The 23676-nt window shown below is 37.1% G+C and overlaps 3 protein-coding genes across 4 annotated transcripts in view; 2 read left to right on the forward strand and 1 right to left on the reverse strand.

Moving 5' to 3' along the window:
* Positions 1-10132, forward strand: part of lhfpl7 (LHFPL tetraspan subfamily member 7) — a 201315-nt gene extending 191183 nt beyond the window's left edge. The window contains exon 3 of the mRNA XM_077206609.1: positions 7905-10132. Coding sequence (XP_077062724.1) covers positions 7905-8131 — 227 coding nt within the window. The 3' untranslated portion in view covers positions 8132-10132. The remainder of the gene's footprint in view (positions 1-7904) is intronic.
* Positions 10133-10507: 375 nt separating this feature from the next.
* Positions 10508-18088, reverse strand: spata22 (spermatogenesis associated 22). 2 transcript variants are annotated; one of them, XM_077206611.1, is made up of 8 exons: positions 17921-18088; positions 17528-17586; positions 17121-17258; positions 15477-15615; positions 14384-14723; positions 12614-12716; positions 12443-12540; positions 10508-10867 (listed from the first exon to the last, which is right to left on the reverse strand). In XM_077206611.1, the coding sequence occupies exons 2-8, from the start codon at positions 17559-17561 to the stop codon at positions 10676-10678; spliced, it is 1044 nt and encodes a 347-aa protein (XP_077062726.1). In that variant the 5' UTR covers positions 17562-17586; positions 17921-18088; the 3' UTR covers positions 10508-10675. The 2 variants fall into 2 exon arrangements, with proteins under 2 accessions (XP_077062726.1, XP_077062725.1); XM_077206610.1 differs by having other exon boundaries at positions 12614-12719.
* A 1564-nt stretch (positions 18089-19652) lies between these two features.
* On the forward strand, positions 19653-23143 carry LOC143715026 (serine/threonine-protein kinase pim-1-like). Its single transcript, XM_077206612.1, has 7 exons — positions 19653-20007; positions 20197-20412; positions 20831-20976; positions 21129-21507; positions 21729-21905; positions 22004-22092; positions 22311-23143. The coding sequence occupies exons 1-7, from the start codon at positions 19653-19655 to the stop codon at positions 22326-22328; spliced, it is 1380 nt and encodes a 459-aa protein (XP_077062727.1). The 3' UTR covers positions 22329-23143.
* Positions 23144-23676: the final 533 nt, after the last annotated feature.

Here is a 23676-nt window from a genome sequence, read left to right on the forward strand (position 1 = left end):
GTGAGACATTTTTTAAAATCTGAATGTGGGGACCAATGAGATTTCAGAGCTTTTGTGGAGGAGAACATTTTTTGTGTAAAATGATTACGGAGTCCTAACACCATTTTTTGATCAGCTTGGCACATTCAGGCGATTTATGCTGTTAGAACATTATAGGTGGGAATTATCTGGTTGACAACATGATCAGCCAATCATAGGTGTCAACTTGGCGTCGCTGATCAAATTTCTGTGTTCCTCAACATATGACATCAGAAACCTAAGCAAATAATCATTCTAACTGAATTGCCAGTTATTGGCTGATTAAATAAAAGATTACAATTGACAAAAATGGGTCAGTAATTGACTAATGAATGAAATCTGCTATGAACTAACTCATTATTCATTAGAGAAGTAATTAATTACTGTAATTGAAGGGACTCTTAATGTTTTTGTAATTTAATTATTTACTTTTGATGTAATTGCATTGAATACCGTTTAGCACCATTCTATATAAAACAATAGTAGATTTAACATAAATTTTTTTATGTTTTTAATGTCACTTTCTTCCTTTACATATTTTCAGTTCAAGAATAGTTTGTGCAATTTTATATCATTTATTTGAAAGAACTAAAAGAGCAGTTTCGCATCTATGCTTGTATTGCTCAACTGGTAGATATGGAATTTAGAATGTAATTAATAGTAAGTAATGCAATATTTTTTAGAGAGAGTAATTAGTACAGTAATCTAATTGCACTGTTGATGATGTAATTAGTAGCTAGTAATTAATTACCGTAATTTTAGAGTAACTCACCCAACACTGCACCTGTGTTTAAATCACACTTGGGCAAATTTGTGTTGTTGAGGAAAAAAACAAGGAAAACTCGCATCGATCGGTGTATAAGTCGCATTTTATTATTTTATTCACCAATAATGTAAAATAGCAACGCATAACATCATTTATAGTGGTTTATAGTATAGTTTATATAAACAAAATTTATTATAAATGCCAAGCCTAAACAAATTCACTGTATTCAACCCTAACGCTCAAAATAATGAATTGGTTTGAGTAGGACAAACTTAAATTAAACTAATTAGTTCAGTTAAATTAACTGTAATGAGTATTTAGCACTTTCTTTTTCTTTCAAGTTCACAGAATGGATATATTTTAAGTAAACTGAACTGTTTCATTGTTTTGAGTGTTATAAAATTATTTCTTTTAATTTAGACGAACTTAAGTATAACTGAAATGGCTGGGATGTCTATTTCCCAGCATGCTTTGACGATGGCACTCGAAAGGGAGAGTAAATGCTCAAATTAAGTGTAATATAATGTTTTTTTTTGTGCAAGGTTAATGTTAAGTGGATGATTTAGTAATGAATAATGTTTTTTTGATGCTAATTTAGAAGAATTTCTGTTAATGTTGGTTTTAGGATAGTTACCATCATGGTGACAAGTGGTGCATGCAGCTTGATTTGATAGCTCAAAGTGCTACTGTATAACATACTATTGTTAACATGTTAACAAATTAGTATGTTAGCAAACTAGCTTGTTAAGGCTAGCTAAGATTATACAAAAAAAAAGTGTTCACATTGAGATTACATGAAATTGTAAGTTAAATGTATGAATTAAGGTGCTTTTCCACTGCATGGTACGGTTCGGTACAGCATGCTTTGGCGCTTTTCCACTGCATGGTACGGAATGGCTCGGCTCAGTACGGCTCACTTGTGGTGCTTTTCCACTGCATGGTACGGTACGGTACGGCATGCTTTGGCGCTTTTCCACTGCATGGTACGGAACGGCTCGGCTCAGTACGGCTCACTTGTGGTGCTTTTCCACTGCATGGTACGGTTCGGTACGGCATGCTTTGGCGCTTTTCCACTGCATGGTACGGAACGGCTCGGCTCAGTACGGCTCACTTGTGGTGCTTTTCCACTGCATGGTACGGTACGGTACGGCTCGCTTCGGCTCACTTTAAATGGTACCACCTCTGTTGAGGTTCCAAGCGTACCGTACCGATACTAAAATGTGACGTGAAAACGCTGCAGATCACTGATTGGTCAGACAGAATCGTCACTACCAGCGTCATTGTATTTGCGAGACATCAAACCCACTAGATTTAAATAGCCAGTAACAGCCACGGCTGTAGCACCTGTTTTAAAACTACTTGCTTGACTTGCTTGAAGAAAAAAAACTTTCAAAAAAGAAATGGCTGAATCGTGGTCAGTGGACGAGAAGTGCAGACGTTCCTCTCCTTGGTTCCTGAGGAGCGGATAAACTATAAAGATCAGTCATAATCCCACCCACTTTGAAGCAGTACTAACTGCAGTGGAAAAGCAACCGAGCTAAAGCGAACCGAGCCGTGCCGCGCCGAGCCGTATCATGCAGTGGAAAAGCGAAGAGAGCCGAACCGTGCCGCGCCGAGCCGAACCGTACTGAGTCGTACCATGCAGTGGAAAAGCGAAGAGAGCCGAACCGTGCCGCGCCGATCCGAATCGTACTGAGTCGTACCATGCAGTGGAAAGGTGAAGAAAGCCGAACCGTGCCACGCCGAGCCGAACCGTACTGAGCCGTACCATGCAGTGGAAAGGTGAAGAAAGCCGAACCGTGCCACGCCGAGCCGAACCGTACTGAGCCGTACCATGCAGTGGAAAGGTGAAGAGAGCCGAACCGTGCCGCGCCGAGCCGAACCGTACTGAGCCGTATCATGCAGTGGAAAAGCGAAGAGAGCCGAACCGTGCTGCGCCGAGCCGAACCGTACTGAGTCGTACCATGCAGTGGAAAAGCGAAGAGAGCCGAACCGTGCCGCGCCGATCCGAATCGTACTGAGTCGTACCATGCAGTGGAAAGGTGAAGAAAGCCGAACCGTGCCACGCCGAGCCGAACCGTACTGAGCCGTACCATGCAGTGGAAAAGCGAAGAGAGCCGAACCGTGCCGCGGTGAACCGTACTGAGCCGTACCATGCAGTGGAAAAGCGAAGAGAGCCTCACCGTGCCGCGCCGAGCCGAACCGTACTGAGCCGTACCATGCAGTGGAAAAGCGCCATTAGTGTACTCATACAATTTAATTGTTCTTAACTTGAAATGTTTAAGTACAAAATAAAAATCTGCCAGTTCTGCTTACTTAAAACTTAGAATTTCTTAACTTAAAAAATTTGTGGCAATTGATTGCCTTACATTTTTAAGTTTTGCCAACTTATTCGGGTTTACAGTGTGAAAGTATGCAATGGAGAAGATTATCTCCTTTAGTGTTCTTCATTTCATTAAATGTGAAGTAACCTATGTAGTTTCTGCAACACTAGTGGCACCTGTAGACCAACACTAGGACTGATTTGTTTTTCACGTGTATTTTTGTGCGTTTATTTATACTATGCTTTATGTTATTAGCATTATATAAGTCATTCCAGAATATAAGTCGAAGCATGTTTCAGATGATACAAAACACAACTTATGGTCTGGAAAATACAGTGTAAATGCTTGTACCTATTTTAATTTAATATTTGTTTATTTCATTGTCAGTTTTAAAAACAACCACAAAACAATGTGTCTAGAAAAGCAGTTAAAATGGAAGTATATTGTGCAACTGTAACACTTGCCCCATAGACTTCCATTGTAACTGCTTTTCTGTCAATATATTGTTTTGTATCATTATACAAACTGATATACTGTATTATTTTACTGAGTTAATAGTTTCCTATCGCAGTCGACAGTATGCTGTCAATAGAGCTTAACTAGTATTTAACCTGTATTATTCCTTTGAAGCATGTCTTTGTTATTGAAGTGTGTTCTTTTTAAAGCAAACTGCCTCTTTTAGCTTTATGTACTCGCTGACCCTGAATCTAAATTTGGCCACTACTAAGTATAACTATACGTCATTTGTGAATCAAAGCCACATGTCAAAACAAATGACCAAAGCACCATCAAGTATACTTTGTAACACTGTGCAATCTGAGAATCAAGACGATGTGGACTTTAAAGCTAAGGACAGACCTCAGTTCAGTGTCTGATAAGGTGTATTTTTGTAGTCACACAGCTGTCCCATCCCATGCTACACACACACACACACACGCGCGCGGGCTCAAGCTTTTATCTGATCCAGACTGCAATTGGCCCTGAGATTTGCAAGCCTGCAGTGAAGCTCTTGTTGATTTGACCCGCTTTAATTAAACTCCATACAGTTGCAGTATCTGTATGTGTGTCTTTCATTGAAGATTGACTTTAAAATGAAATTCTATTGAATAGCTTGTTGAGACTCATTGAATGTCCTGTCATGTGAGTGTAAACACCCACTGATCGCAGTGATTTTCCTCTGCCGGACTGCGTGTTTGTGTGGATACAGTCTGGAGAAGGACATTATAATGTCATTAGCAGAGCAGCTTTGAGATGTCAGGCTCCCGCTGATAAACACAAGCACAGCGGGATCTGAGGACATTCAACTGAAGGAAAGCTCCGTTCTTAGTGTGCTAGCAGGGATGAGAAAGGCTTCTGGGTGTTTGTGTGTGGAGGGCCTGAAGAGGGATAATATATAGATGAATTAAGATGTTCTGCACCCCTGGAAGAAAATAGCCATGAGGTCCTTTACCGGTTATGCAGTATGTTCGGGATATTTGCGATGATTAAACTGATCTTAGAAGCTGAGTGGTCAATACAGTCGTGCTAAAATACACAATATAGAAACACCTGTTCATCACAACTGCAGCAACAATTGAATAACATTCTGTTATTGTTTACATGTAAGGGAAAATATTTTACAGTATTAATAATTTTTCATATCTTAAAATGCACCGCCATTCAAAAGTTTGGTAAGATTTTTTTATATTTTAAGAAAAAAAAGTATCTTGTGCTCACCAAGGCAGCATTTATTTGATCAAAATACACTCAAGCAGTAATATTGTGAAATATTTTTAAAAGAACTTAAGATTTAATATGAAAATGTATTTCTGTGCTGAATTTTCAGCATCATTACTCCAGTCTTCAGTGTCACATGATCCTTTAGAAATCATTCTAATATGCTGATTTGATACTCAAGAAAACTTTTTTACATTATTATCCATGTTGAAAACAGTTGTGCAGTTAAATATTTTTGTGGAAACCGTGATGCATTTTTTCCCCAGGATTATAACAATGTAAACGTTTTTACTGTCACTTTTGATCAAATAAATGTATCAATGCTAAATAAAAGTATTAAATTCTTACTGACCCCAAAATATTTTCTCAATATGTTTATGTATTTAAATAGTATTTACAGTAACACATAGTAAATATTATTGATAAATGGTACTTAAATGCATTTATATTCTCATCCAGCTTAAACATTTTATAATGGTTGTTGTGACTATAATTCAATCAAATTAAAGACGTGTGTACTCAGCCGACATAGTAATGGATCGCCTGATTCATTAGATATTTGACAGCAAATGGTTTTAACACTGGAAATGTCTGAGAAAATGAATCCCCTAGAAACTCTTCTAATGGCTTTCCTCACCATACAGCACTCACACTCATGGACAGTTTGATTTCAGACATACAGGTCCTTCTAAAAAAAATAGCATATTGTGATAAAGTTCATTATTTTCCATAATGTAAAGATAAAAATTAAACTTTCATATATTTTAGATTCATTGCACACCAACTGAAATATTTCAGTCCTTTTATTGTTTTAATACTGATGATTTTGGCATACAGCTCATGAAAACCCAAAATTCCTATCTCAAAAAATTAGCATATCATGAAAAGGGTCTCTAAACGAGTTATTAACCTAATCATCTGAATCAACTAATTAACTCTAAACACCTGCAAAAGATTCCTTAGGCTTTTAAAAACTCCCAGCCTGTTTCATTACTCAAAACCGCAATCATGGGTAAGACTGCCGACCTGACTGCTGTCCAGAAGGCCATCATTGACACCCTCAAGCAAGAGGGTAAGACACAGAAAGAAATTTCTGAACAAATAGGCTGTTCCCAGAGTGCTGTATCAAGGCACCTCAGTGGGAAGTCTGTGGGAAGGAAACAGTGTAGCAAAAAACGCTGCACAACGAGAAGAGGTGACCGGACCCTGAGGAAGATTGTGGAGAAGGACCGATTCCAGACCTTGGGGGACCTGCGGAAGCAGTGAACTGAGTCTGGAGTAGAAACATCCAGAGCCACCGTGCACAGGCGTGTGCAGGAAATGGGCTACAGGTGCCGCATTCCCCAGGTCAAGCCACTTTTGAACCAGAAACAGCGGCAGAAGCGCCTGACCTGGACTGTTGCTCAGTGGTCCAAAGTACTTTTTTCGGATGAAAGCAAATTTTGCATGTCATTCGGAAATCAAGGTGCCAGAGTCTGGAGGAAGACTGAGGAGAAGGAAATGCCAAAATGCCTGAAGTCCAGTGTCAAGTACCCACAGTCAGTGATGGTCTAGGGTGCCATGTCAGCTGCTGGTGTTGGTCCACTGTGTTTTATCAAGGGCAGGGTCAATGCAGCTAGCTATCAGGAGATTTTGGAGCACTTCATGCTTCCATCTGATTTTATTTTTCAGCACGACCTGGCACCTGCTCACAGTGCCAAAACCACTGGTAAATGGTTTACTGACCATGGTATTACTGTGCTCAATTGGCCTGCCATAGAGAATCTGTGGGATATTGTGAGGAGAAAGTTGAGAGACGCAAGACCCAACACTTTGGATGAGCTTAAGGCCGCTATCGAAGCATCCTGGGCCTGCATAACACCTCAGCAGTGCCACAGGCTGATTGCCTCCATGCCACCCCGCATTGAAGCAGTCATTTCTGCAAAAGGATTCCCGACCAAGTATTGAGTGCATAACTGAACATAATTATTTGAAGGTTGACTTTTTTATATTAAAAAAACTTATTTTATTGGTCGGATGAAATATGCTAATTTTTTGAGATAGGGATTTTGGGTTTTCATGAGCTGTATGCCAAAATCATCAGTATTAAAACAATAAAACACCTGAAATATTTCAGTTGGTGTGCAATGAATCTAAAATATATGAAAGTTTAATTTTTATCATTACATTTTGGACAATAATTAACTTTATCACAATATGCTAATTTTTTGAGAAGGACCTATATATGGGCTGATGGTTTTGTGTATGTTTGATATTTCCAGGGCCTTTGAATGCTCTGTTCATTGGACAGAAACGCAGCTCTACTGCCACCCTGAGCATTGTTGTCAATACTACAATATTTAGAATTTAAGTTTTCTGACCAGTCAGAAGTATTTTAAGTTGGAATTGAGGGCAAAAATTATAAATTTGGTTTAGATTGAACTATTTTGTTTACAGCAGTAAAAAAAAAAAATAGCCAACAGAATTTATGAACATTAAATGTAGATGTCATAAAATATCTCATGTTTAATAAAAGTTAGGCCTACTTCTCATTTCAGAAAGTGCTTCATGAATTATTTTGCTTTTTATTAATCATTTTCTTCAGTGTTTTAATTAATTCATGTTTAATGTTTTATTTTATTATTTATTTAATTAATTTATTAATTGTTTAAAATAAACGTTTGATAAAAGTGTATGACAATAACCAACCACTTTTTTTTAAAGAATTTTCTGTGGGGTCTAAAATATCACTTTTTTTATAGGACACTTTTAAGCAATGTCATGGAACATGTTTTATTGTCTGACATTAACTGAAAATGAATGCTGAAAATGTCACTTTCATTGTTTTGTTAAGCCACCCATTTATTTACTCATTTTTTATTTGTTTGTATTGTTAAGTAGATTTAGTCTTGTTTTGCTTTGTTTTTCTTCATTGTAATATTGTCCTGAAACTTTTTTTTAAATGGTGCTTGCATTCAAATTGAACACCATGTTTTATAATTGTCCTGTGGTATTTTTTACACCTAACTTCCATTGTACAGCTTTCCAACTGTGTAATACACCAATAACTGATTTGCTTCCTCTCTGTGTCTCTGTTCTAGTGGTCATTATGGCATCTGGTTTACTGGTTTACCCCTTCGGTCTGAACTCCAGCCTGGTCAAGTCTTTCTGCGGAGACTCGGACATCTACTACGCCGGGGAGTGTCAGATAGGATGGGGCTACATGCTGGCTATCGTCGGTGTCATGCTCACACTCTTCCTGCCCTTTTTCGCCAAGTACGCCCCCAGGGAGCATCTGTCACCCACCCCCTTGCCCACCCTATTGTAGAGCTTTAAAGACCACCACCTACAACTTCAGCCTGCTCAGACATCATTGCTATAATTTACACAACAATCTGAGGATGGACAGACTGCAGAGCCTCTGCATCATTTGCCATGGTTGGTAATAACGATGCCATCAAGATGAGCAGAACTCAAGAGCCCTCATCCCCTCTATTTGTCTTGTTTTTTTGTGCTGGCGTCTTCCCATATTCAATAAGGTCCTTCCCCCCCACACAATCAATCTCCCAAGTGAAAAACTCATTTGAAAAGGATTATATGGATTTTGGTCTTTCTTTCTAATTTGTTTTTAAGATTTGTCTGTTTTTGAAGACCTCTATGGACTAACTACTGAAAATAACGGATAATGGACCATGGTGCAAATTTCGACATTTTGTTTGCAAGGATCAAAACCAAAAATAGCGAATTGAATGAAAATTGAGTAACATTTTCCAATAACTTTTTACTAAGACTTGTCAGCATGCAATGAAAGGGGAAAAAATGACAGCCCCTTTTTTAATGGGCTTATTTAGGGCTTCTGCTAATGGATCAACAGTTTCAATGAGAGAAACTGAACTCAAACTCAGTCAATCTGACAGTTGGAAAGTTTTGCATTATACAGTTTCTAACACCTGATATTCAAGGACCAACACTGTGGCTTAAGTGAACTCAAACCTTTTTTTACTCTCCATACGAGTCTTAAATTCACGCTGTATTTTTCTTTACTTTGTTTCTCATAACCCTGTGAGAGCCATCAAGGAAATGAATATGTAGTACGGACAAGGCCATTGCTTCAAAAATGCCATGGATGGATCAGAATCATGGATTTTTCTCAACAAATGTATGTGAAAGTTAAATGATCCATCAAGTAAAACCTTGTATTTTTCCTTGAAGCCTCCTTTCACTGTAACATACTAGTACTGAATTATTCAGGATTACACAAATCAGGAGCAAGGCTGTTCTTAACTTAAAGTTGGGCTTAGTTAACACTGAGACATTATGTTCTGGAAAAAACACCAACTTCTAACCAACTTGTGCCTTTTGACCATTGCTAATGCTAAGACTTAAGTACCTTTCATCAGGTAATCTACTTCTAAAACATTTTGTAAATGCTTTCTTGTTGGATTAACATTGTATGATTATTTCTGTATGTCTCCATCTTTCAATGATGATTAGTTTAAGTTGAAAGTCTTTAATGATGGAGCATCTTGCCAAGATGATGGTGTTTTGAAAGGGTTTCAAACAAATAACCACATTGTGAAAGCTAAATTAGCAAGTCATTAAAACAAGACAGGAAAAAACATTTCAGTCCTGATTTGTCAAGACAGATTTATGTATCACTTTAAGAAATTTAAACGATCAAATTAATCTAATGTGCTAACTCTTGGCACAGCAATACAGTGAAGCTAAAGCTTCTACTTGGATCATTCCATATTGCACTTGGCTCACTTTTGCTGTTGTGTTGATTCATTTGTGTGTTATGTGTTCAGACTGGCTGAAAACATTGGCACTCAACTGCCCTCTTAGTAGATTTAACTCGGACTTCTATTATGATATATATGAGAATACAGCAACCCCCCCCCCCCCCCCCCCCAATATGTGTGTACCTTTAACTGTTAACGGTAAGCTGTAGCTCAGAGGACAGAGCACAACTTTAAACTGGCATCAGATGTCAAACATAGCAGGCACTTTTAATGTGTTTTTGCAGGTGTGACACTGGCGTCCTCCGATTGATGGTGTCGGAAACTTGCATTCTTGAGTTCTGTTTATGATCATGTATGTATGTGAAGTCTGATCACTGGTAGCTCTTAGAACTCGTAGATTAGTGTTGTGGGTTTCCCACTGTGATGTTTTGGTTGTAAATAATTCTGTAACATGACATCCTGATGGTTGGTTCCCTTTTGAAAGATATATTTTGAGATGTTACCTCATCAATGTGTTTGTTTAACCTTTGAAATCCTTAACGAATTGCTGTTATCTGTTTCTTCTTTGAAATAAATCATTTCAAAAACTTGAAGTCTTCTGAATGAAGATGACAATAAAGCTTCAAAAATATATTTTCCATGTTTTGGATTTGAATACAAATTATTTTTAATGCACCAATTAACAATATAAATGCATAGACATTCTAACTCAAATATTATGCATATAAATTAGAATTAAATAAATATATTATGACAACTTACAATAAATTAAAATGACTTAAATACTATTTTATGTGCATATAAATTTACAATACCTTCCGATTAGATATGCATACAAATTAGAACTAAAATATTCTAAATGCTTCTCAATTATAATAATTCGAGATTATATAAACATATATTAGAACAAAATATTTTAAATGCATCTCAATTATAACTCAAATATTATAAATGTATCTAAATTATATCTTAGAACAACAATGCAAAGTAAAACTCATTCATCGCGTACAGAATCAAAATCTACAGATACAGATCACACATTTACTGTGATACTGTTTTATCTTCACAGACAATTGAACCAACCCTAACTTCAGTAAAAGTCTGTGCTCATGTTACTCACTCGATCCACATCAGATTTCACTGAGAGCCAGCACTACATCCCTCATCTCTGCATCTGACGCTCTCACAGCCTCCTGCGCATTCCTTTGCTCTGACAGTGAAGCAGCTCGGACTGACACACAAGTCATTGTGTCCTTTTGCCTGTCGTAGTTTCCGATGCAGCGATGCACCTGACCTCTGATCAGTCTGGGCAGAATCTGATCCTATAGAAAAGACATACAATGACTTTACAACTCTGAACATGATGTTTACGGTGTCCCTACCACTGCCAACATCACATAACAGTGTGCAGTCCTAATGGTTTCTCTTATTTGAAAAATAGAAAACGCACAATGAAAAAAAAGAGGGCGCAAGTCATAAACCAGACAGAGCATGTTGTTTCTTCAGATCTGTATCTGTAATTTCATCTCTGGTCTAAATCAACAAGTTAAACATTAAAACACCTTTTGGAGAATTACGGCCACCTACAGCAATATTGTGGTATGAGCTCAAGTTGGACAGACCACGTTTATGCTACTTTTACGAATCTTTTTTGTCATATTTGGAGCTTAACAGCCACAGTATCTATTCATTTATGTATAGATACATATTATGTATGTTCCATACTTTGTATGGAAGAGAGGTGTGAACATTCTTCAAAACATCTGTGTTCTGTGAGGCAGAGAAAGTCATACAGGTTTGGAACAACATGAGGGTGAATAAACTAAGACAGAATTTTAATATATGGGATAATTATTCCTTTAAATCATCTTAATGCTAATTAGAAATTAATACAATTATTATAAAATATTTGTAAAAATATACACAACAATTTCAAAGGTTTGGGGTCTGTAAGATTTTTTTAACGTTTTTGAATTAAGTCTCTTTAGCTCACCAAGGCAGGATTTATTTAATCAAAAATACAGTAAAAACAGTAATATTATAATGTGAAATATTACTGCACTTTCAAATAACTGCTTATTTTATTTTAATAGATTTTTAGTGTAATTTATTCCTGTAATGGCAAAAAGCTGAATTTTCAGCATCATTACTCCAGTCTTCAGTGTCATGTGATCATTCAGAAATAATTCTAATATGCTGATTTGGTCCTCAAGTAACATTTAGTATTATAATCAATGTTGAAAACAGTTGAGCTGCTTTATTATTTTTGTGGAAACCATGATACAGTTTTTTTCAGGATTCTATGATTAATAGAAAGTTCAAAAGAACGGCATTTATTTGAAACAATTCATTCTATTCATACTAATTTATTCAATTTAATGTATCCTTGCTGTAAAAAGCAGTAGTTTTTTTAAAAACAACAACCTACTGACTCCAAACGTTTGAACAGTATTACATAAAAAATAATAATAATTATATATATATATATATATATATAACAATTGTAAAAATGCATGCGTTACAATGAAAAAGAGAAGATACAGTAATTGAAGACCATTAGGGGCTGGTTCACACAGAACGCATTTTTTTGCATTTTAAGTTTTTTTAAATTCATTTTTTTACGCGAGACAGGTCAGTGAAGCTAATAAAAAACCCTGCAAGGTCTAGAGATGTGTTTTTTAAATAAGTTAAAACTTTTTTTTTACTTGAGCACCATGTTTTTAGAACTCTGCATCATGCACAAGACGAGAACGCAAAGGTCAAACACGTCAGTCTAGCACGTGCTTACATTGAAAAACAATAAAGAAAAGTAGTGCAGTGGAATGGAAAAAATGTGTTCTGTATGAACGGCCCCATAGGATATAGCTCAGGAAGAGGACCAATATTCCCAGACTCACAATTTCATAGTAAAGACACTGGACGACCTCTTTACCATCCCTCATTAGGAATTTCTTGGCTCCGTATTCTCCGACTGTAACTGCAGAGTCCAGTGTGGCTGTAAAGAGAGGCAGGACTGTTAGACAAAGATTTAAATCAAGGGGATCACATGTGTGTTATAGTCTCCTCACCAAAGATCTCAAACAGCATTGGTACTCTGTTCTTATACTGGCTCCAGTGCTTCATTCCTTCAATAACAGCAGAAATAAGACGCAGCGATACCTCACGGGGAGGCTTCTATCCAGCAGGAGGGAAAATAAATGATGTTAACTGAACAAATAAAACAACATTTTATACTGAGAAGCAGAAAATCTTTGAGATAAAAAAGCTGTACACAACCACACACAAAAAATTGAGTAGAGGAAACTTATAACTGTTAAACTTATTGTAATATAACTTTTTTTCCATGAAACACACACAAAAAGAAGATAATTCAAATGATTGTAAGTAGATAGTGACATGGGTTGTAAAGTTCCAAAAAGGCAAACAAATAAAGATCAAAATATGGGAGACAATTGCAACTGTTCTTTGATTTAGAATTTTGTGTGGACTATGCCTTTAACTTTGGCTATTATCAAAAGTGAATAAAACTGGATTATAGAAGCTGATCTATTAAAGGGATAGTTCACCCAAAGATGACAATTCTGTCATTAATTACTCACCCTTGTGTCATTCCAAACCCGTAAGACATTTGTTCATCTTCGGAACACAAATGAAGATATATTTAATGAAATCTGAGAGCTTTCTGTCCCACCATTGACAGCTACCTAACTACCACTTTGAAGCTTCAAAACGTTCATAAAGGGATTGCTAAACTAATCCATATGAATTTAGCAGTTTAGTCACAATTTTCTGAAGAGAAACGATCGCTTTATACGATGGACAAATTTAATTTAGGCTTTTATTCACATAAATATTGATCAGCATACATAAAATTTAATTCAACTGTATTTGCTTGATGTGCAAGGACAAACCTCATTGGTTCTCGCAGAAGCTCAAACGTGCTGTGTATCACGAGAATGAACCTCATTGGTTCTCGTAAGTGCACATATTTGAGCTTCAGTTTACCACAACTGATGTGTGAGTTGATGAATGTTTATATGTAATTAAAAGCTTAAATTAAATCTGTTCATCATATAAAGCGATCGAGTCTCTTCAGAAAATTCAGACTAAAGCTTTCAATTAATATGATCTTTTTATGAACTTTTTGAATCATCAAATTGGTAAGTTGATGGAAGTTCAATGGAGAGACAGAAAGCTCTCAGATTTCATTCAAATATCTTCATTTGTATTCTGAAGATGAACAAAAGTCTTGCAGGTTTGGAATGATGACAGCATTTTCATTTTTGGGTGAACAAACCTTTAAGGGTTGGGTTTCACTATACTTTTCATTCCATTCACTTCCATTCACACACATAAGAATTCTGGAGACCTGAAACAAAAGCTGATGCCAAGAAGTTTCACATTTCGCTGCGTTCCAAAGTTCAAGTTTGGTGAACTCTGACCTTTGAATTTGTATTACGTCGTGAAGACCAAAAGGTGTAGTGTGTCCAAAAAGAGAAGCATGTACACCCCTTAATATATATGTATCTATAATCCTGTTTTTTTACTTTTGATAATAAGCAAAGAAGATAGAAGATTGATATGTCACAGAGTGATCTCTAAGCTGAATTGAAAGCTTCAGAAACAAAAACTTTAAAGCTGCAGGTTTGCAGCATTGCAGGATAGTAAAGTAGACTGTATTTTTACTTTTAGGATTTATTATTTTTTGTAATCCGTTTAATTTAATTTAAAAAAAAAAAGAACATCCCAAAGTGCGACGTCATACCAGAGTCCAAAGAAATTTTGCGTGCTCATAGTCTAAAATGACCGCCTCTTTAGACTTGTAAAGTAACACACACCTGCTTCTGAGGGGTGGTTTGGATACTTGAGGTGTCCATCTTTTCTTTTGCCCACATTTCACTGGTTGATTGTCCCGGTCTAAACTTCCATTTTCCGCTCTGACTCTGAGTTCCAGGGCTCTGAGTGCTTCCTGCTCTGGGTGTACACTGTTGGGGACGGTACGGCATTCTGGGGGAATTTGTCAGTCTATTAAACGACTGTTGATTCTGAATGCCGCTGGACCATGTGGGCTGGCCGAACGATGCTGAGCTGCTGCTTGGAAAGCCACCATGTAGCTGGGATCCAAATGATGGCAATGAATCCTGTCTCACTGGAGGCCTTTGTTGCTCTGTCTGTGACCTGGAGGTAAAACGGTGACAAATACAAAATATACTGTCAAAAATCTTTTGCAGGATAACAAATAAAATGTGCCTAATGCAGTAAGATGAGAATAAAATGGTTTTATTCACCTTAAAAATATTATTAAATGCAAGTGAATCAACCTGACTACGTATAGGGTTAGGTAACACTTTACAATCAGGTCTTATTAGTTAAAATTAGTTAATGCATTACTAACATGAGCATTACATTTGTTACTGTACAGTAATAAATCATTTTTTTAAAGTTAGTTAAATGAAAACACAACAGTTAATTGTTTATTCATGTTAGCTCAGGTCTATTACATAATATTAATAAATACAACTTTTGATTTTAATGTGTTAGTGTAGGTTAGGGTTAGGGTTAGGTTAGGTTTCAAAATGTTGAAATTAACATAAACTAGTAAACATGAACTAACACTAAACAATTCTTTAGAATGTAGTTTAAGTTTGCTAAGGTTACTTAAATGAAAGTAATTCCTAAGGCTCAGTTCAGAAAGAAATAGCTCCTTTACAGGTTATTTAAAAAAAATATATATATATTTTTTTTTTTTACAAAATGCCTATCTTATTTTCGTATTTTCATTCATGTTGGTTTTACTGTTTCAAATTATGGACTGATCTGCAGTGGCAATCTTGCATTTCTGAAGAAATAATGCACATATTCAGACCCAGCAGCTTCAAGACCTTTCTGGGAGCGTTGTTATTATTTTATATATGAGTATCAGTTGAGTACCGGGCATAGACAGGTTTTTTGGGGTGAGGTAAAGGTGCATATCCTCGTCCTGCCACACCAGGTGAAGCAGCAGATCTCATGCTGGCTTGCTGAGGTGAAAGATAGGCTTGCTGGTTCCATTGACCACTCTGACCTAAAGCTAAAACACAACAACACAAAACTCTAGGTTTATATTTGATAAGACATGACACCATAAGCTTTGTCTGCAAACAAGCGTACTGTAATTAGGCTTGTCACTAATTTATAACAACAAGTTGTTATAATTTGAACAAAACCTTGCAGAGCTCATAACTTTCAGTGTGGAACCTTACAGATTTCCATATCACCCAATAATGAATGAATTACTCCAATTTGCAACTACTATAGTAAATTAGGTTTTCTGCAGGTTTCTGAAGGCCAATTTAAGACTTTTAAAGATATTTTTAAGACCAAGTAAAGAAAAATTAAGGAATAAATGGAAGGTAACTCAATATGTTGTCTAAATGTAAATGTCTAGGGTGAAACACATTGAGTTGTATTAGCAACACTTCCAACAGATATCCATCCATTACTTTTTTTTTTTTACACACAAAGATTGAATTGCTCTGCTCTCAGTCACTAGAATATGGCAATAACTTTTACTGTAAAAGTAAAAAAAAAAAAGTAAAGTACTCTATACAGTAAAAGTTATTTCCAACTTATTGTTGATTCTTAAATCAAAATGCATTTACTGGAGATACAAAATTGTATTGTTTTGATATTGTTTTCAAAAAAGTCTTGTTCTCTGTGAAATTGATCAAAATTAAGTCAGTTTATGATTAAAAAAAGAACAAATATTTACTCATTAACCTTACTGTAATTCAAAGGTAAGTTTTCACAAGTCATTGACAGATATTTGTTTTTGTTTTAAGCATAATCTCACTTCATTTTGTTCAGTTTTTCAAGACTTTGTTTAACATTAGATCTCAAGTAAATGCATCTTCATTTAAAGATATTTGTATTGGAAAACAAGACAAAAATACTGAGGAAGCACAATTTTTGCAATGCATGCAATATTTAATGCCACGACTTTATGAATTTAAGACTTTCAGCTCTGATTTAAGACCTTTTTAAAGGCTTAATTTGAGCAAGAGCAAATGAAGACTTTTTAATACCCACAGAAACCCTGATAAATATATCTGGCTTCATCCGCATTCATACAATACACTCACAAAAAGCGATAAATATTATATAAAAAAAATCTTAAATGTTTGATTGTTTATATCGTTGGCGTATGAAACACGATCCTATCGCCCAGCTCTAAACTGCAAAATGAGCAAATTTAAGTGTGCAAAATTAACATCATGATTTTCTGCAAAGATGCTTTGAAACAGAGTGTATAGCGCTATAATAAAATGGACTTGACATGATCTGTAAATATAATCTATGATCTGTCTATTGATTGTTTTCTGTACACTGTATAACTTATTTAACTTGAAACCACTTTATAATGCAGCACAAATTAAAAGTTACATGACAAAGATTATTCAGTGTATTATAGTGTAACATAATGACAGAATATATCGAGTTGGAAAATGAATAGGAAGAACATCTCTGTGCTGCATCAGAACTTGGTACATGTTTATTCAGCATTAGATACGAGACTGACGCAGTGGAAACACATACTGGGAAGAGCAGAAGAGGAGGAGGAGGATTGTCTCTCATTGTAGTGGTTGGTAGTGAAGAGCTCAGTCTCAGAGGGATTAGAAGTCAAAGGCAGCCTGCTCCTCTTCCTTTGATTAAACAGAGGCACGGAGAGACAGCCTGTAGAAACACAGAGAGACAAAAGTCTGCTTTGATTTCAGGCTCCAGCAACCTGAATAACACTAACTGCAGCAAAGTGTTGTATTAGCAGATAAGCAGTTTTTCAAATATTAGCCAGATTTATATACAAGGAGCTCTCTGAAAATAATAAATGCCAAGCAATTTGATTATCTAGATAGTAGATGGAAGACTTTGACTGACCCAACTCTTATTTTTAGATATTTCGAACCAAGTAACATAGGAATTCATAATGTGACAGTAAATCCTACCTGCGTTTGGTTTCTGGTTTTGATTCCTCCACATCGTGACACCTCACTCCTCACGCTGTCTGAGAGGTGTAGCAATATTATTGAGTAAAAATGAAAAATATTAGTATTAATTAACATTTTATATGTATATCAGCTGAATTGGCGGGTCTGGGTTCTCATAAAGATTTAGCCAAACGTTAACGTTACTATTCAGTTTGTGTCGACTCGATGACTATTTGTTATCACTCATTCAACTCAGCCTAAAAAGATAAGTATGGTAGAAATATGACCTGAAATGTTTCTATACTGAGGTTGTTTGTAATAGTTAAGCTGTTTTTTTTTTAAAGATTTGCCTGCTAAATTACCTTTGCTAATTATACAAGGTCATTCATTTACGTACGAAATTGTGCTTACCAGTAAAAAATTGCGTCAATGAAGAGAAAATAAGTTAATTAGAAGCGCTCATTCGGTAGTTTAAGATGTATCTGTGTTTTTATCCGGTATTATCTCTTTAGCATTATAAAAATGTTTGTTTATTGCGACGAAATCGTTTTGGCGCGAGGCCTGCGTGCGCTTGTGAAGTCCTACTAATACCGCGAATCGGTTCTTTCGAACAGTTCATTTCAAAGAGCCGGAATTAGTTGGCAACTTATTCAACTGTTCTTCACGTCTCATTTCTGATATTGTCGTGTCGTCTCCATACCATAGAAAACAAGTACTATTAAAAAAACTTTACTAGGGGTAAAATAGTTGGTTGGTGACAAATTATGCCACTGACAGAAAAAATAGTAGCCTAAACACAAAATAAATCTTTGTAAGCCTATCAATATTAATTTTTAACAGGTAACATTTTACGACTTTGTCATGTTGATAGTGCAAAGAACGGCAAAAAGAATACCTTAAATTGGCGCTGTTGGCTCTCCGTCTGCCCACAGTTTTGGTCCAAAGAACCAACCTATTCTGTAGCCTCGATGATTTCTGAAATGTAGGCTGCAGGATGCACACTGATTTTCATGATGAAAGCGATGTCTGCCACCCTCATGTGGGTGTGAGAAAATCACAACTAGCCTACTTCACACCAGCCACTTCAGGTGAATGAAATTGGCCAATCAAATAATGACCAGTGACCAAAGTTTCAATGAATCAAAAAAGAAAGAGAATAAGCTATAGGGAAATGCAAACCTGAAAAATGATCACATCTGAAGATTAGAAAGAAAAAAAAATCTGAATGAGCCTATATGGCATAGTCCAATGATTCTAGTTGTGTTCATATTTGTGAAGTTGTCTAATTTTTTCTCAACTCTGCCCTTTTAACTAAAATTCCAAATATCGTATTTTTTTAATATGCCTAGCTGTTGGATAAATATTCTGGAATATATTAATATAAGCGACTTGTCCTGTGTGGCCTCAAAAAGTTTGGACAAATTTACCCACACTTAAAATGTATGTAATTTCACTGGATACATTTTCCAACCAAGCTGGCATCTACAAACAATTGACGATAGAACTCTGTCTTGCAATTACTTTTAACCAACTGTGAATTTGTAAAGTCTAAATCAGATGTGCTAACAGTGTTTGAGTTTATATTTGTGCACTGCAGGCAGCAGTTCACATAATAATAATAATGAATAATTGACTAAATAATAATTAACAGTTTGGTTAGGCTATATATATATATTTAAAACAGGTGAAAAAATATATTATAAAATATATATTATATAATATATATTATATATATTATATAAATATATTTTAAAAAGTGATGTCCAGAGTAGAGGGAGGGGATATTGTTTTTAATGACCCTACATTTTCCTAGGCCTGACATCACTATTGACCACTGCTGTAGCCTATGCTATGAATTATATGTATGTTTAAATGCGATCTTAATACCTAAATACTTTACAAACCCATACACATATATCAATGGCATCACTAGACATTAGTTTAATGTTGGCGAGAATCTGCTGCTCTCAGCCTGTATGAGCCCTTATAACATCATAGAGGAAATAGAACGTTGATGGCGTGACAATATAAAGCGTGAAACTCCCTGCTCACTTTGTAGCGAGTAAGGAGTACAGATATCAACAGTGTTTTTGCAGTTTTGCGGTGTGTTTGCAGTTGTTGATAGCGGTTTATCGCGTTGATTATGGGACAGCGACAATTTCGTAGAGTGGGAGTTGAGGGAGGAGCCGGAGGTGAGTGTGTGCACGGGATAAATCCCCGAACAACACTGACACCCACCGACCACAAGGCGGAGCGCCATCCTCGTCCTAACGAGACGCCTGTGGTGGTCATCGGTGAGCGAGGCGGGCAGGAGAGAAAGGAGAGAGGGACAGAGAAAACAAAGAATAAGAGGCAGAAAAAGAGGACATTTCGGAGGTTTGCCTCTTTTTTCTTTTGTTCGTCTCGTCCCAAATCCACCAAAGCTCAGGATGAGCAGGTGGAGCAGTGTGAGGTGGACCAGGACACTGATGAAGCCCCATGCAGGAGTTGTACTGATGGTAAATGACGAACTCTGAACAACACACACTCTCTTAATCATTTACACACAATATAAAAAAACACATCACACATTATAAAAAGGCATATAAATGAGTTTATTCCACGATGTGATGAATATTTGAATATAGATGAAATATAGTTTTCAATATGATTTAAAACAAGCTTGTGGTTGATATTCCTCTCTTCAGATCAGACTTCTTTACAGGACATCATCTTTACTGTAGAGGATAATGATAATCAGGAACCTCCTTCCAGTAGTCCTGAAGTCCCCCCCACTGCCGAAAACCAGCAAGTGGAGGACGTCAAACCTCAAGACCAGGACAGTCCAGCCAGTTCATCATCAGGTGACACTGGATCACATCTGCTGAGACAGCTGGACTGTGAAAAGATCGTGAGGATCGAGGGTGAGTTTACTGTCTGACATAAAATATGACACACACACACACACACACACACACACACACACACACACACACACACACACACACACACACACACACACACACACACACACACAATCTCTCTCTCTCTCTCTCTCTCTCTCTCTCTCTCTCTCTCTTTACCATATATTATTTCAAGTGAATATGTATAAAGGAAAGCATATGTTTTAAATAATGCAACTGTTTCTGCTGTAAGATTTCTTCTAGGTTTTTCTCCATCATTTTAAATCACCATTTGGCTTTTTTTGTGCAATTCACTTAAATAGTCATGCGACAAATGAATTTTACTAATATATTTCCTGATTAAAATTTCATCAGAAAGTATGGCCTCATTGCAGGACAATGCTTTATTAAACAGATCAATATAATTATGTTTTAATAGATCACATTTGCTGGAAATACGCCATTGGCAAGAAATTGGGGGAAGGAGCATTTGGCTCTGTCTTTGAAGCGACCCGTTGCAAGGACGGCCTCATGGTAGCTGTGAAATTCACAGTGAAGACAGAGAACGAGCCATACATCAGCCTTGTACGTAGACTGTGCTCTCTATGTTTGCAATTTATAACATTTTAATGTAAATCACAGAGTGCAAATATTTCAATAGATAGACTGACTGGGCTAAATCCTTATTTGAGAACCCAATCCAATATTAACAACAATAAAAACTGTCATTCTTCTAGCCTGACCATCCCAGACCAGTTCCACTTGAGGTGGCCCTGACAGTAATGGCCAATCAAGGCCCACGCTGTCGCCACATTATAAAGGTGCTGGACTGGCAGGACCATCTCGACCAGTACATCATGGTCTTAGAACGGCCCTCACCCTGCATGGACATGCACAGCTTTTGGCAGCATTACGGAGGCTGCTTCAGTGAGAAATTGGCCCGTCACTTCATGTGGCAGGTGATTGACGCTGCTGCCCTGTGCTGTTCTAGAGGTGTGCTCCATCGAGACATCAAAATGCCGAACCTCCTGGTCAACACAGAGACCCTGGAGGTCAAATTGATTGATTTCGGGTGCGGGGACCTCATGAAAAGCTCATCCTACAAAAACTACTCTGGTATGTGTTATATTTAAAACATACATTTTGGGATTTAAACTCTAATGACCAGTTACACAATGTCTTAATCGGACATCACACAGTGAGATATTAACAATACACTTACAAAACTCTCAAAGAATAGTCAATATTAATATTATTTTTGTTGACTAAAATTAAATGCCTTTTCAGTTAGAGTGAGAAAAAGTAAGCTTACACATGTGACAAACTCCTATCTCCAGGCACAGCAAGGTATTGCCCTCCTGAGTACTTTGAGAAGGGCGAGTACTATGGGAAGCAGGCAACGGTGTGGTCGCTGGGGGTGCTGCTGTTTGCCATGATCACCCGCCGTTTCCCAGACACCAGAGATATCGCTTTGATGGACCCTGATGTCTGGTTTCAGCCAGGTTCCTCAGATGGTTAGAACAAAAAAGATGTTCTTATGGATATTGAAGGAATCTTTTTCCATTTTTACAGCTTAGGAAATAATTAGATAACTCTCAATCTTTCTGCACAGAATGCTGCCGCTTTATTCGAGGTTGCCTGAAGAGTGACCCAAAGCAGAGACTCCATCTGGATGAGATGCTCTCCCATGACTGGTTCAAGGTAAGAAGTCTAAGACAATCTAAAATGATTTTGAAGATATATTTATATTGGCTTATTTTTTTTGGCTTTTTGTTAATTTGGCTTGATTATCTGAATATTGACATCAGCTTCTTAACATTACCATTCAGTATCTGCTGTAACTGTCATATACTCAATCCTTATACATGGCACAGATGTATTTTATACCTTATGAAAAATGATTTTTTATTGTGTTTCAGGTCATGGAGAGGGTTTAGCCTTGCGTCTGGCGGGCTGACACAGATGACCCCTCCATCTCTCCAGCCTCAGCGTCTTGCGGGGCTGGCAGGCCTCGGTTGCGTCTGGCGCCTTGGCTTGCGGCAGTATTTTTAGCGTCTTGCAGAACTACTTGCCTAGGGATGTGTACATATTGTAAATAGTTAGTTTAGTTTTACTTAGTAAAGTTGGCCCCTCCATCTCTCCAGCCTCAGCGTCTTGCGGAGCTGGCAGGCTTCGGTTGCGTCTGGCGCCTTGGCTTGAGGTGGTAGTTTTTGCGTCTTGCAGAACTACTCGCCTAGCGATGTATATTGTAAATAGTTCATTTAGTTTTAGTTAAGTACTGCACCATCCAATCATATTTTTAACAATGGAGTCACCCAGAGCTCTGTTCAGCCCGTCCCACAAGTTCCTCGCCCTGCTGCCCTAGAAGTTTCTACCACTTGCATCTGGGTCCCAGAGAGGGGGTTTTACATAGCTCTCTTTCTCAGCTGCCTTGGGCCCATAGATCCTGTCGGGGATGCTCCAGAATTCCCAGTGAAGACAGCCATAAAGTTTTCTGTCACTGCTGCTCCAAAACCTGCTGAGGCCCCACAGAATTCACTGTGAAGGTTCATTCTGCTGCAACTCCAGTCCCTGCTACGGTTCTAGAGCTCCGTGTCAAAGAAGCTCAGGTTGCTGAGATTCCCAGAGTTTCCTGACATGAATACAAAGTTTCCTCCCAATGGTGCAGAGGTTCATGCCACAGTTGCCAAAGAAGTTCCAGCCTATTTATATACACCTGTGTGCCACATTAAAAACGAATTGTTTCTGAAAATGAATACAATGTGTTGTTTTATTACTGGAACGTGTTAATTTGGAAACATTAATTATTCCTATTATGCTTCAGTTCAAGAAACATTAAGCCTCTCGTTTTACCAGTTTCACCAGGTAAGTGACATCTCAAAGTAGAGTTACACTATAAGGCCCTCCACTTAATATTTGAAGCCCAATGTATCTGCACGTGATTCAACTGCCGACAAGGTCCAAACGCCAAATTTGGCTTTGGGGAGGAAATAGAGCTGGGTTACCTGATAGTGGCAGATACCTTTATAAGAAACTAGATATATATAAGAGATTTACATGAAATTCTATGAATAACCAATTCAAATAGAAGACATAAAACCCTAAACAAAATGTTTCAACTTCCACATGGTACAACTTACTTCAATAGGAAATTACCATTAGAAGATGTGGTATTCCATTTTATAATCCTCCAGGAGATGGCAGACAGTCATAATGAAAACATAAATTATTTTAACTCTGTTGCCTTTGTGTAAAATAGCCATTGTGAAAATGAAGAATGAATTA

The sequence above is a fragment of the Siphateles boraxobius genome, unplaced genomic scaffold, assembly GCF_051911475.1.
Source record: "Siphateles boraxobius isolate OS27281-9 unplaced genomic scaffold, OSU_SipBor_1 56, whole genome shotgun sequence".
Lineage (NCBI taxonomy): Eukaryota > Metazoa > Chordata > Actinopteri > Cypriniformes > Leuciscidae > Siphateles > Siphateles boraxobius.

Bases quoted from the DNA above. Each gene is read 5' to 3' on its own strand.
- LOC143715026 (XM_077206612.1), top strand. From the start codon at position 19,653: ATGGGACAGCGACAATTTCGTAGAGTGGGAGTTGAGGGAGGAGCCGGA. The intron at 20,413-20,830 runs GTGAGTTTACTG...ATGTTTTAATAG, and splicing joins AAAGATCGTGAGGATCGAGG to ATCACATTTGCTGGAAATAC. The intron at 21,508-21,728 runs GTATGTGTTATA...TCCTATCTCCAG, and splicing joins ATCCTACAAAAACTACTCTG to GCACAGCAAGGTATTGCCCT.
- spata22 (XM_077206610.1), bottom strand. From the start codon at position 17,561: ATGTGGAGGAATCAAAACCAGAAACCAAACGCAG. The intron at 12,541-12,613 runs GTGAGGAGACTA...CTCTCTTTACAG, and splicing joins AATGCTGTTTGAGATCTTTG to CCACACTGGACTCTGCAGTT. The intron at 10,868-12,442 runs GTGAGTCTGGGA...TCTTTTCTATAG, and splicing joins AGTGTCTTTACTATGAAATT to GATCAGATTCTGCCCAGACT.